The 14,212-nt window shown below is 29.6% G+C and overlaps 1 protein-coding gene across 1 annotated transcript; it reads left to right on the top strand.

Annotated features, from left to right (window-relative positions):
- Positions 1-2,964: 2,964 nt before the first annotated feature.
- LOC111696616 (uncharacterized) lies at positions 2,965-14,211 on the top strand. Its single transcript, XM_023466268.1, has 9 exons — positions 2,965-3,177; positions 3,261-3,419; positions 3,702-3,821; positions 7,719-7,748; positions 9,086-9,120; positions 9,620-9,702; positions 10,784-10,857; positions 11,954-11,986; positions 12,728-14,211. The coding sequence occupies exons 1-9, from the start codon at positions 3,126-3,128 to the stop codon at positions 12,811-12,813; spliced, it is 672 nt and encodes a 223-aa protein (XP_023322036.1). The 5' UTR covers positions 2,965-3,125; the 3' UTR covers positions 12,814-14,211.
- The last annotated feature ends 1 nt before the right edge of the window (position 14,212 follows it).

Here is a 14,212-nt window from a genome sequence, read left to right as displayed (position 1 = left end):
CTAACTATCTATCTATATGTATGTGTTGACCGTCAGGCTAAACACTGTCCTGTTTTCAGTCAAACTAAGTACAAATAATATTGATCAACCCATTTTTCTGCCATTTCTTTAATATGTAATTATTAATGCATGCAAAGATAATACCTATGTGTTTCAATAATGTTTCTTTTCCTAGCTATACTCTTCCAAAAACATGGAATAACCTTAGTCTTACTCTTAAGAGAATCTCAACTTTCAATACTTTTAAGAAGCATTTAAAAAAAGATATATTTGATTCATATAATATGTAAAAATAGGTCTTAGCTCTACTCTTTCTAATCTTTCATTTTTAGAAGGTGGGTGTTGTTCTTTAACCCCTGGTCTCTGATCCCCCCCAACTCCTGATCTGGGTTTCTCCTTACTAGTTGTATAGTCTCACACCGTCATGTGTATTATTTTAGGATATAGCATTCAAACAGCTATGCTAGCTATATCCTTTTGCTATACTAAATAGAAGAAAATATTATTTGTAACAATATTGTACATTTACATATACATGTTTTTTTTTTATTTTGTAAATTTTGTAAATTTAAAAGATATTTAGCAAACAACGTTATTATTATTATTATTATTATTATTAAGCAGCTTTTCTCTTCTCGTGCTAAAAAAAGGACGGCTCTGTTTATTTTTGAACTCTCTGATGTTATTGACATTTTGATGAGCCCAACTCTTTTTTCCAATCTAGAAAAATAATCGAATAACTTCCATATTGAGTGCAACGACAATAGATTTTACTGAATGTCTTGAAAATTCTTCAAAAGAAAATTTAAATCCAGTTTATATGTTACTTTTTATGTTTGTTTTGTACAGGGTGTCCCATATCATTTTAGATCGTCAATGGGTCTAAATTACAATTTCCCGGATTAATAAGAAAATTTAAGAAGAATAAATAATTTGAAAAATTGAATAAGACTAATATAAACATTTTCTTGCAGGAAATGCTATGTTTTTCGAATATTATATATTTATTTTGGCCTTAAAGCTTAGAGATATGGGACGCTCTGAATATCTTATTCACAAGGTGAGTTTATGTAATTGGATGTTATTTCAAAAACTGTAAAGGCACTTTTTTGTTAAATTATAAAAAATAACCAAAAGGCAAAAAATTACTATTTGAGAGATAGCTTTCTAAAAAAATTTGGTTTTTTTTGTTGATCTTAAAATATTTGTCTTAAACAAATTAAAAGTTAGTACTACGTTTAACATTGTTATTGATTCAGTTTGATTAAGATTCAATTGATATCAGTATATCATATAACCATATATCATACGGTTTTTACGTTGTATAAGTGACTTAAAAGAAATTTTTGATAACATAAAATTTAATTTAAATTTTGTTATTGTGAGTGGAAACTGGATTCTAAACTCTTCCTGAGTCCACGAAGTTGATAGTTTTGTCAAGTTTTATTATCTCCGGAAAACTTTTAACTTTTCGGTAAATAGTTGGACGACAGGGAGTTCTAATTTGAGGGGAAACAAGAGAAAGAAAAGTAATATTATCTATATATACATATATTTCATAGGGTCATGCCTGACTCACAACGGTATCCTTAAAACCTCGATCTGATCAATAAAATAGAAGATAAATCGTTTGTCTAGCTTGAAAAGTATTTAATTATGATAATTTTTCCATTGTTTCTGAAGCAAGAAATGCTCAAGCCACTTTTGCTAAGAAACCGCAAATAAAATAATAAATTATGAATGACATTTATACTATGACATGTTTACAATGACTATATGACATTTAAGGCACAGTTGTGAATACAACTTGTCACTCTTTAAATGAAGTTTTACTGAAATTCCGTTGACAGTCTTTTTATCTAATAAACGCCAAAACTCTTAAAAATGATGTCAACATTTTTTTGTGGTAATTTACATGATCCAAAGAAAGATTTTCGCCTAGTCTAAACTTACGTTTTTACCTGTTATAGTAATTAGAAATAAATTAATTCTGTCAGATCAAATATATAATCTAAGTTTAAAAGATAAAAGGTTTGCAAATAAGATATAGGGATGAGAAAATCTTAGTTTCTGACAAAGACTTATAAATTATTATAAATTATTAGAAATGTTTATAAATTATTATAAATTATTACAAATTATTATAAATGATTACAAATTATTATAAATTATTACAAATTATTATAAATTATTATAAACTATTATAAATTATTGTGAGAGAAAGAGGCGGCCGAAGGACTCTGAAAGCTTATAGTTTAAAGATGATTTTGTTTGGTTTTAATTGTATAATAAAATATAGATATACGTATAGTACATTGACTCAAAACTTTTAATGTCAGTTTGCTTTATAATACGTGGTTATATAACTTATATAATATTTCATATAATAACTATATACAAATATCATATATATCATTCTATTATGTATCATATTATATATATATATATATAAATATTGGTATCCGATTTAGCATCAGCTTGAGATAGATATGACAAAAACATCAAACTTATGACCGGATAGATAGTAGGGAAGATATAAATATGGTTATAGATATAGAGGGAAGCGATAGATTTAACAATTGATATGACCCCTTCATATATATTTGTAATTAAAGAAATCCAACCATATTATTGATTAACTTAAAGTTTCAAGTTTACGTACCAGGTACGTCCAGTATCCCTTTCATTATGAAAGTCAAGTCAAGACGAGTGCCGAGTGCCATAAATCATTTCCCCCAAACTGGATAAAATATATTCTACAAGAAAACTTTTCGAAATAATACGCCTTTCTTCTCTACTAAAAATATTAAACAAAATTAAAAACATTTTAAAGATTTTACAAATTTTTCCCCATATATAGGAAAGATAAAAGATAAAAATTTAGAACAGCATATTGGGAATTAAGCTTTTAATTTCTAGACTTTTATTGTTTTTGTCAATTTCAAATTAACTTATTTCAGATTAAAAGTTGAAAGTTTGGTTAAACGAATGCAAAGCAAACATGTTGGGTTAGGCCCCCGAGACAAGATCTAGGAAGAAGAGAAGAGAATAGAATCAGAGATGAGAGGATCCAAAGGACGGATGAAGAAATCTGATCCAGAACCAGAAATACAGATCTCATCAACATGAAGTGTCATCTGCTATACGTCACAGCTTTTGTTATAATTTTATTAACAGGTGGGAGTTTTATCTTACAACTTAAAATTTACAAGAACAGCAGAATATTTGGAAGTTGGCAAAAATATATTTTCTCTTCTCAGGAACAAGTTGTGGTTGCTCAGATCCTAAACTCTGCCCGGAGCTATGTACAGGCCCATTACAGTGTACAACTGATTGTACATCAGGGACCTGTCAAGAGGAATGTACAGGGTGTACATGTGAAGATGGATTGTACAGGGTGGAGGGGGAATGTGTTAAAAGTAAGTTAAATCTGAACCCTTGACCTATATATCTTTATATCATATAGGCAATTGACCTCTATAGTCTTGCTATTAAAGAGGATATTACAGAGGTCTACTTGAACCTTAACCTTCTTTATACCTTTATATCATATAGGTAATTGACCTCTATAGCCCTGCTATTAAAGAGGATATTATAATGGTCTACTTGAACCTTGACCTTTATACCTTAATATTAAAAATGTCAACCTTAACCTATAGAGGTATATCTAAACCCTTAATCTTTATACCTTGATATTCTAGAGGTATACCTGAACCAGCATTGTATATCTGATGCCAGCTGCCGAGCAGGTCAAGAGAACAGTGAATGCAATGGTCTACTTAGTCTCTGCCAGTGCAGACCAGGATTTAAAATATCTTCAGGTTAGGCTGCTCCTACTCAATATTCATATTTATGTTTAATAAAGAGAATAAACTAAAATCCATGGCAAAGATAACTAAATTTTATGTTTAATAAGGCAAAAGAACTTGAAATTCTCAAAAATCTAACTATAAAATTGAGGTATTCAGTTTAAGTTTCAAGTTTAAACCCATCTAAGCGCGAATGCCGCAGGTTGAAGAAATCAAAGTTTTATCTCCTGGTGAATTAATTACAAAAAAATTGAGTCTTTCCCGCAAACTCTTATTTTCTAATCCTAATATCTCTGCAACCTAATGTTGTAGACCGTAGATATTTCAATCTATAAATTTTGTTAGATAAATTAATCTAAGTTTGAAATATTAAAGGTTTAGAAGATCAGGTTGCGAAGATATAGGGATTAGAAAATTTGAGTTTGTGGCAAAGACTCAATTCCTTAAAATTTAATCTCAGCAGGATAGGTGCCCGTAACAATAAACTCATTGTAGGTATAAATGTCTTAAAATAAGATTGGAAAACGGGGTTACTCAAATACACGACTAAACGGAATATTTACGTTGTAGGGACATTTTATAGAAAGACATTTCACAAACAGACATTTCATAGATAGGACATTTCTTATTTTTCAATTTGTTTTTTAAAGAAATGTCCTATCTATGAAATGTCCTGTCTATGATATATAATATTCCTATTATTTGTTTTCTATAAAATATCTTTCTATAAAATGTACCAAAAGAAAATAATAAACGTTGCGTTGATTGTCCTGCTTTTTATTTTGGATTAGAGAACATAAAAAATAATCAGCTGAAAGAAAAAGAACATCAACCGTCTTATCTTGAATAGAGAACATTTCATGTTATTTGGGATTTTTCAAAGGAATTAAGGCTGTGCAGAAATCTTTCTTTTGTTGGTCGGAAGCATATTTGTAAAAGAAATTTTTCAGACAATGTTCAACCCGTGGAATATTTGAGATTTTTATTTTTTGGATAATATTTTGGTTTCTTTAGTAGAATTGAAGGTTCTCTTGGTAAACAGTTTTATTTGCTAAACAAAAATTGCGCAAACATAATGGAATATTGTCTAAGGAGTAAAGATCGATCCATTATTTAATTATATACATTATTCAATTCATTCAAGACCCAGTTGGATTTTTTGCCGAACCATTTCTTTAATATTTTATTCTTGAGTCAAGTTTGTGTTGTAAACCATTTGAAAATGAAACAAATCCAGGATATGTTTTCCAGGTTTCAGCTTTCAAAGAATGCCTTGACGGGCACAATAACTTGATTCTATTTCTTATATTTTACAAGAAAGGATTTAAAACCTATTTTTCTTTTTAACAGTTTTCAAAACACGTTCTTTCTGACTTTAGTCTGCGTCCGGTCTATGCCTGGTTGTTATCTGCTGTAGCTCCCCCTGGAACCAATATTGTATATTTAAGAATCTACCGGGAAATCTTCTTTCATCTCCTACCCTGCTACCCTGTCCTAAACTAAACATTTTTACCCATTTTGTCTTTTTGGAATTAATGGGACTGTAAACGTAATTTCATGTGGACCTCCATTTATAGAGGGGCATGTCAGATTCATCGGTTAATTTTTACATATTGACTTTAGTCACTCATTGATTTTATTGATTCAATTGATTTGCATACTTGATTCTTTAATTTAAATGATTCGTTTGATATTATGCATTCTTTTGATTTACAAGATATTATTTTCACCTAATTAATTCATTTTTATTTTATTCATTCCATTGATTTTGTTGATTTTTTTGATTCTTTTGATTTGAATGATTCCTTTGAGTTGCTATATAATTTTGGCCTATTTAATTCACTTGATTTTTTTCATTCCATCGATTTTTTGTCGAATTTTTTTATTTAAATGATTCATTTGATTTACTAAATAATTTTGGCTTAATTGGTTCATTTTGATTTTATTCATTCCATTAATTTTGTTGATTTTTTTATTATTTTGATTTGAATGATTTGAATGATTCCTTTGAGTTGCTAGATAATTTTTGCCTATTTAGTTCACTTGATTTTTTTCATTCCATCGATTTTTTGTCGATTTTTTTATTTAAATGATTCATTTGATTTACGAAATAATTTTGGCTTGATTGGTTCATTTGGTTTAATTCATTCCATTGATTTTATTGATTTTTTTGATTCAATGGTTCCTTTGATTTGAACAATTCTTTTTATGTTTTTATTCCTTTGATTTATTTTATTCAATTGTTTCATCTTTAAACATTTATGATTACATAAATTGTCCTAAGTCCAATCAATTCATTTGATTTCTTGTTTTTTGTTCTTTAATTTGATTTGGTTGAATTAAAGCAATATTAAAGTTTAAAAAGAAAGATAGACAAGAAACTTTAATAAAATGCTGAAGCCTGAAATGCATCGTTTTATTAAAGATTTGATAAATGGTTTGATAAATAGATTTCCTCCAAATTTTATAATGAAGATAACATGTTGAAATCAATATTTTACATCTGTTAATTTTAGACATTTCTCTAACAAACTGTCAACATTATTTTTTTTGGAATTTTCGATTTTGCAAAGGTGCAAATTATTTCTTTGTTATGTGTTATTATCTCTAGAATTTGAATTTCTCGTCATTAAATATGTATTAGCGTCACTATGTACAGTCTGAACTCGATACAGCGCACAATGGAGTTTGCTGAATACAAGTGGGGTTCGATAAGTTTTAACACACATATCTCTGTACTCAACGAACACACACAGGTTTTTAGGGTACCGTTTAAATTGGGCATTTGCCCCCTTTGCCTGGAGGGTCCTTCTAAACGGCACAGTTTCAACCATGTTTGAGTTTGAGTTTTCTATCATGAGAAACATCTTTTAGCTATTCCTAAAAGCATTTATCTATTTTGTAAATCTCATCGCTCATATATCTATCTATATATATTTACACGTTAGTTATAGCTGGGCAAACGGCTGAACCAAATTGACATTTATTAAGATATTTTATGGTATCCCGGGGCAAAAACATTGGCTAAAAAATCGGATTTTTTTTACAGATTGGATTTTTTTTCAACATTTTTACGGGCAACACCTGGCACTTCAGCTAATAATTCATAAAGGCGGAAGCCATCTGATTGGATGTATTAACGACAGACGACCAATAGGACGGATAGAGAACAGAAACGTACAATAGAAGAACTAAGTAAACCTTGATTTATAAACTACTCCCAATTCTGGATATCGATCTGTCATTCTTGATAATCAAACACAACCTTAGGTTATTTACTTCGGGTGTAAGTCCCTTTCAATGTTTGATGCTCTCTGAAAAAGAAAAAGAAATCTTTGTCTGATTGTTGATTGCAAAACAAAACAAAGTAATCATGTAATCAAGAGAATCAGTCAATCTAGAAATAGTTAAATAAAAAACATTCGAAAAAATCATTTTGTTTTAAAATTCAAATTTTCAGCCTTTGTTCCATTGTGTTAATATTCTGCGCTGGTGGTTAAAAGTTAGAATACAAAATTCAAAATATTCAAAATAAAATTTTAAATTCTGCAGAGAACGTTCTAGAATTTCAAGCCTAGTAAACATAAGATGAATAAAGAATATTAAAATATAATTGGCTTTGAAAGTTCTTGAAGTCATTTTTCTAGAAACACTTTTAGCTTTTAAACATTTTTTTCCCAGTGGCCACTTTTCATTATATTTTGCAAAGAAACAACAAAAATGTTTGAGAATTTTTCTTTTAAAATTTTTGCATTTTCAAAAATAATTTTTGGCAACATTTTTTCTAGGAAAAACTGTTGCAAAAATAATTTGGACCAGATCGGTTTAGCCAATTTGAATTTTGATGTTTATTAGACACAAACAGACAGACAATCCAAATGTATATATATATATATTTCTTTATTTTAGATTATCGAGGGAAACCAACTCTTTGCTCAGGTAAATATACATTGATACAATGTTTACCAGGAGACTATGGGAAATTTTAAAATTGCAGAATTTCCACTTTCATTTATTTGCAGAAAAAAAACATATGATTCATGTTGGCAAATCCAGCAAAGCTGAATATGTCTTTTCTATTATTATTCTTTATTGACATGTGATTCGTATTGATAGAATATTCTTGAAATTATACCGAGGGGGTCACTAAAAACTAAAAATTTTAAGAAAATGACCTGAGAGCTTTTTTTAAAAAAAAAAATTTTGGACTGTAAAATATTATTTTTTCGTTAAGTCTAATGTTTTTATGCTTACAGATGAAAATGTTTTTCTTTTTCTTGACATATATTGTTGAATATGAGATGTACTTAGTTTTACCAGACTAATAATGTTTGGCTGGACTACATACAAATCTGTAGACTTGTTTACATAGGACTGCCAAACACAGATATAACACGTTTTTTCGGGGATACAGTTCTTTGTTATTTAGTTCGAGAGATTATAGATTTTTTGCTTTCTTAGTAACTATAAATCGTTCAAAAACCAGCAACTCTGAATGTTGAAAAAAATCAACTTTTGAAACAGTGAATTTTATTATCTTGATACAAATCTCAACTAGACTAAATATCTAGACTTCTCTGAAGCTTATTCATCAAATTTTTAAACAGCGTTTACATTTTAAAGTGTCGCAACACCTTGACCTTTGGTTATACCTCACCAACTCTTTCATATTTCTTTTTGTAGCCGTAGAATTATAAAATCTAAGACTGTAACGTGCTTGATTCTAGTTTAAAAAGTGTTATTGGCAAATACTGCTCGAGCGTGCAAATATTGGTTTGCAGTTCAGGAATCCAAAGGTCTCAACCTCTCACGTTAAATTAAAGAGAATTTTGATAATTACTTCTCAGAAACTAAAATATAAAACAAGTTTTTAAAAATCAAAAATGTATATTCTAAGAGCAACAAAAAACATAAGTGAGTCAGTAATGTAAATTCAAAGCACAATGCCTTTTTTCCATAACATTAGTCTGGATCTTTAGCAAATAACTGATGATTACTTATATCCACATTAAATGAGGAGTTATGATCGTGATTTTTTTAACACACGTGAAATATTGGAATAATGATTATTTTCTGATATTAAATTAACTCTATATTTAAATAAGATACTCCAATCCCATGCAATGATTGATTGTTCCAAAACCAAAAAATTTTACATCACAAATATTTTAGATCAGTTATAAAAAAAATAAAAATGACTATATATTAAACATGTAAAATTTTAATGTTTAATGTTTATAAGAGAAGTTTAAATATATTTGTTTTTATATTTTCAGCCCAGACCCAGAGCGAGTATGAAAGTATTGGACAGGAATAATTAATTTACCATAAAAAGTCTATATTTTCCTAGTATTTATTCCCCAAGATGATTGTAATTCTTAAACCTTATATCGACATTATATTGTCTGATTTTTATGATTTTATGATAAATGCATAAAAACATAAAAAAAAAACATTTTTTAGAACAACCCTATAAAGAACACTTTTGCATCTCGATTTCTGCGTATTTTTATGTAATGGTGGATTTCCAATTTTTTTTGACCCACCTTAACCCTTCACTTGGGTCCTAAAAGTTTTTACAAAAATATTTTGCCGTATCGATTTAGCCTTATTGACTTTATCTGATACAATCAGAAAAACCAACGAACAGCTGAGCCAAATTTTCTAATGAAGGATTTTGGTCTGCTCTGCACTGAAGTCACGTGATTAGAAGAACCCAACCCTCTCTATATAATTACTTCTTGATGGAAACCAATAGTATTTATAATGTCTAAATGTGATTTCCTAAAATAATTATCTCCGAACTGTAGTTGGATATGGCAATGGTCTGTATTCTGGGAGGATTGTGCACAATGTCTATTATCATCTGTATTGTCCTCCAAATGTTCGCAAGGTGCGTAAATATAAAAAGCAATGTTTGCCAAACCCACAGATTACACAGAGGGGATAAGTAAGGTATTTTAACTCTAGCACTTTATAATCATAATTATTGTCTTATTTATCCGTATTATTTTGACCTGCTAGTTGCAACTACATGAAAGATATTGTACTCTATACGGTTTATATGAACAACCCACTGCCACAAATATCTCACACTGTCTGTGTAATCTTTGGTGGAAGCATTCGCGATCTTTAAGGTACAGCGGCTCTCATTATTAATTTTTTACATTATTAAAATCTATGTAACATTGCCGATCTATGAACATCAACTAAAGCACGATAATCGATCAAGCTCTGACAGTTTTAAGTTTGCCATTTTGGCTTGGTAATATGAAAAGTCAACAAAAAACTTATCATTGCATTTATATCTATTTTATAAAATAACAGATACCAGATAAATACAAAATGTAATACGAATATTGATTTATATGAATTTCAGCACTTCTTCTTGTTACTTTAATCTTATTTTATTCATTTCCACAAATGTTTACGATGCATTTCTTAGCTCTTATATTCAGTATCACTTTTTTCCCACTCAAATGCAACTTTTAATTCATAGAATTCCCTAATAATTTCTGTATGATCTTCGACTTCTTTTGAAATAATTTTCCTATTTTAATATCCTAAGTAAATCCCATAACGAAAAGAAAATTAAAAAATTTACCAAGACAGCCAGAGTGGCACCTTTAAAACTGCCATAAATCCTCAATTTTGGTGCCCATCGATCAGAAATAGATTTCGAAAACGTCAGGAAATCTACAAATCTATCCATGATGAGAACTGTAACATCTTAAAGGGCATTTATTTGGCACACCCTGTATATATAAGTACAGGTTTACATAAACAGAGTGAGAGCTTGTTCTTAAAATCCTAGTAACCTGCAGTTGATCTTTTTTCCATTTTTGCCAGATCATTTATAATTTATTCTTGTTTTTTTTACTATTTAATACAAATGATCAAATTTTAAATTTGAATTTTCATATTGAAAGAGTTTCCTACCCTTCTTTGTTGAAAACCCTGTCAATATATTTTAGAGCTAGGTTTGCAGATACAAGATCAATATTTAACACACCGAACCCTCGGCTCATGAACGCATCATTTGCTAGAAGTAAGTAAACATACGAAATTTAGATCTCAGATCTAAGATCTCAGATGTTAGATCTCAGATCTTAGATCTCAGATCTCAGTTCTCAGTTCTCAGATCTCAGTTCTCAAATCTCAGATCTCAGAACTCAGATCTCAGATCTCAGATCTCAGATCTCTTTGATATTTCAAAATTTCTGGGATCACCTGAACCTAACTTATAGTTAATGATTTCTGGAACCCCTGGACCTTACTTATAGTTCATGATTTCTGGGACCCCTGGACCTTACTTATAGTTCATGATTTCTGGAACCCCTGGACCTTACTTATAGTTCATGATTTCTGGGACCCCTGGGCCTTACTTATAGTTCATGATTTCTGGAACCCCTGGACCTTACTTATAGTTCATGATTTCTGGGACCCCCTGGACTTTATCTTTAGTTTATTATTTTTGGGACCCCCTGGACCATTCTTATATTTCATGATTTCTGGAACCCATGGACCTTACTTACAGTTCATGATTTCTGGGACCCCCAGGACTTTATCTTTAGTTTATCATTTTTGGGACCCCCTGGACCAATCTTATATTTCATGATTTATGGGACCCCCTGGACCATTGTTATATTTCATGATTTATGGGACCCTCTGGACCATTGTTATATTTCATGATTTATGGGACCCCCTGGACCATTGTTATATTTCATGATTTATGGGACCCCCTGACTGGACTTCACCAAATATTTACCTTTTCTTCTGAAATAAAATTTTGTTTATCTTATTGCAATTTTACAACTATATAAATTGTGCAGTTTAGACAATATTAAAATTTTTATTCTCCAGAGTTTTGTTGATTTTTCGAAACCTCTAATGTATTTTTCAACTGAAAGCCGTCAAAAAGAAAAGGAATTGCTCTAAAACATTTGAAAACTTAAACCTTAAAAAAGCTACAAACTGAAGAGTGAAGACAGAATAAAAAAATTGTAAAAAAGTGTTTTCTTGTTCACATTTTATCTAATTAATATTTCAGGAAAAAAGTAAAAGGTGACTTAAATTATTCATCTATTCAACCCTCCTCATCCTTTTNCCCCCTTCTCTGTATTATATAAAGTATTCTGTTTTAGATCCTAGGAAGAAATCTGAGCACGAATTGCCAGGTAAAAAAAATGATCAAATTAGCAATATTAAAAACAGGATCATGTTTTCACTTTAAACTAAAGTATGTTTTACGTAAGATTTCGTTCATAACTCCTCATATTTAAGAGTTATTGAGAAGAATAAAAGTGTTTTGAATTTCTAAAATATAATTAGATAAAGGAAATGAGTCTTTGTCACACATTCAAGTTTTCTAATCCTTATATCTTAGCAACTTGATGGTGCAAACCTTTGATATTTCAAACTTAGGTTTGATCTACCAGAATTCGTAATTTTAAAAAATATCTAAGGTCTACGGCATTGGGTTGCAAAAATATAGGGTCTAGAAATTCTGAGTTTGTGGAAAAGACTCAAATCCCTTGTTGTATTTATATATGTGTATATAATCAAAACTAGAGGAGCAGAGAGGTCTCAAAGTTGTAGCAGTAAAGTAGCAGAAATTTGACCCTCTCCTGCTGTCAAGTTCGCTGTGTCTTGGTGTTTTGATTAATTAAATTTTGAGAAAATTTAAATTATATGTTTGTAAGTGGAGGAAAGGTCTAAAATTGTTTTTAAAACAGATAAATCCTTTTTTTACTAATCCACCGAGATGAACTTCTGAATTCAAAAGTTTGCATTTGAGTTGTGCATAGCTTAAATTCAACCAAAATGTTTTAACTCTGTCACAACATTTTCATTTGTTAGAATGTTAAAACTATTTTGATAACTTCAAGTTTGTTTTATCAATCTTTATATTTTCCCAGACGAGTTAGCGGAAGAAAGGAAACGGAAAAAGTTTGATCGCCTGAGAGAATTAAAAATGGCGGAGGCAGAAATTCAAGAAGTTTAAATATTTTTGGTTAAGTCATAACACACGCTTCAAAATGGTTGGTCAGCTGGTTGAGAAGGTTTGGAATTTAATATTATTTTTGACTGGCTCCTCACATTACATTTTTGGTTATTGTAAAGTGTACAGTGCGAACTTAAAGTGTAAATTTTACAGTGTGAAACTATAGAGCCGGAAATTTAAGAGAGTATCGTTGAACGAAACTCCCGAGTTTTCTTAGGGGGCAGTGATTGCATAGATTTTAATTTTAAGAAGAAATCAGTGAACAAAAAGAGAATGTAAAAACCACATGAAATAATATTTCTTAACAAAAATATTGATATCTACAAAACTGCATGACCCCATTCATGAAATTCAGTTTCCTATACCGGGTTTCATGACAATTCTCTGTCTCAAGTTTCGGGCTCAGTATAATTGTACAATATACAATGTACATCTTTCTATCGCAACAAAATATTTTTGCATTTCAAAACTGGTCAATCAAACTCATTAATGAATGTCTATTAGCTGTTGTATTTTAAGAGCTGAATTGGTCTAACGTAATAAAACCGCAATTCAATAACAAATTTCAAGAATGTTTTCATATATTCAAATATTATGCATAATAGATATGTAGAGGATAGGTTACATATCTAGTTTTGGAAAATAGTGAATATATGATTAATATATTTCTCTCTAGATTTTAATCTCAGGGATACCTTTTATTTAGCCTTTTCTGCATATATATTTTAAGAATAAGACATGTGCTCTGTCTGTACAATATACGGTGTACTGCATATTGTTGTACACTGTATACTGTTACGAACAAGCCTAGTGCGGGAAAAAATTTTAACAACTCTGAAACTTCTCTTTTAAAATTCAATTCTTTATTTCAAATTCTTTTACACCATAAGAAGATTTAGAATTTGATTTATTATTTGAAAGTTAATTTCCATCACAATAGAAACCAGAGAAAATAAAATTTTGCAAATTCTACACTCGAAGTTTTAACTTGATCTAAATTCAGAAAAATTAAGAAAAATATATATGCAGATCAGGAACACAAATAAAAACATTAAAACTCTTGAGATATTTGATGTTTTTTGTCTTTTCTGGAAGCAAATTCGGTTAAAAGAATGTCTAATTTTTCCGTAGATAAAGTCATAATTGTTGACAATTGCGTTGATATCGTAAAAGAATCACGATCATCTCCACTTTATTGTAAAAATATATTATAATTACCAAGTAATAGTTAGTAAATGTTGCTTTAAGTAGTTTAATAGAATGAATGTATACATATATATATATATGATAATAATACATGTAAAATCACCAGTTTCCATGTATAATTCATGTTATAAAAATTATGATATAATCTTGTATTTAAAATATGTTTATTAGTTTTGTAAACCCTGTTGCATCC

This window comes from Eurytemora carolleeae, unplaced genomic scaffold, assembly GCF_000591075.1.
Source record: "Eurytemora carolleeae unplaced genomic scaffold, Eaff_2.0 scaffold185, whole genome shotgun sequence".
NCBI classification, from domain to species: Eukaryota; Metazoa; Arthropoda; class Copepoda; order Calanoida; family Temoridae; genus Eurytemora; species Eurytemora carolleeae.
The sequence above is the reverse complement of the archived record's forward strand: the minus strand, read 5'-3'. Positions and strand labels throughout refer to the sequence as shown.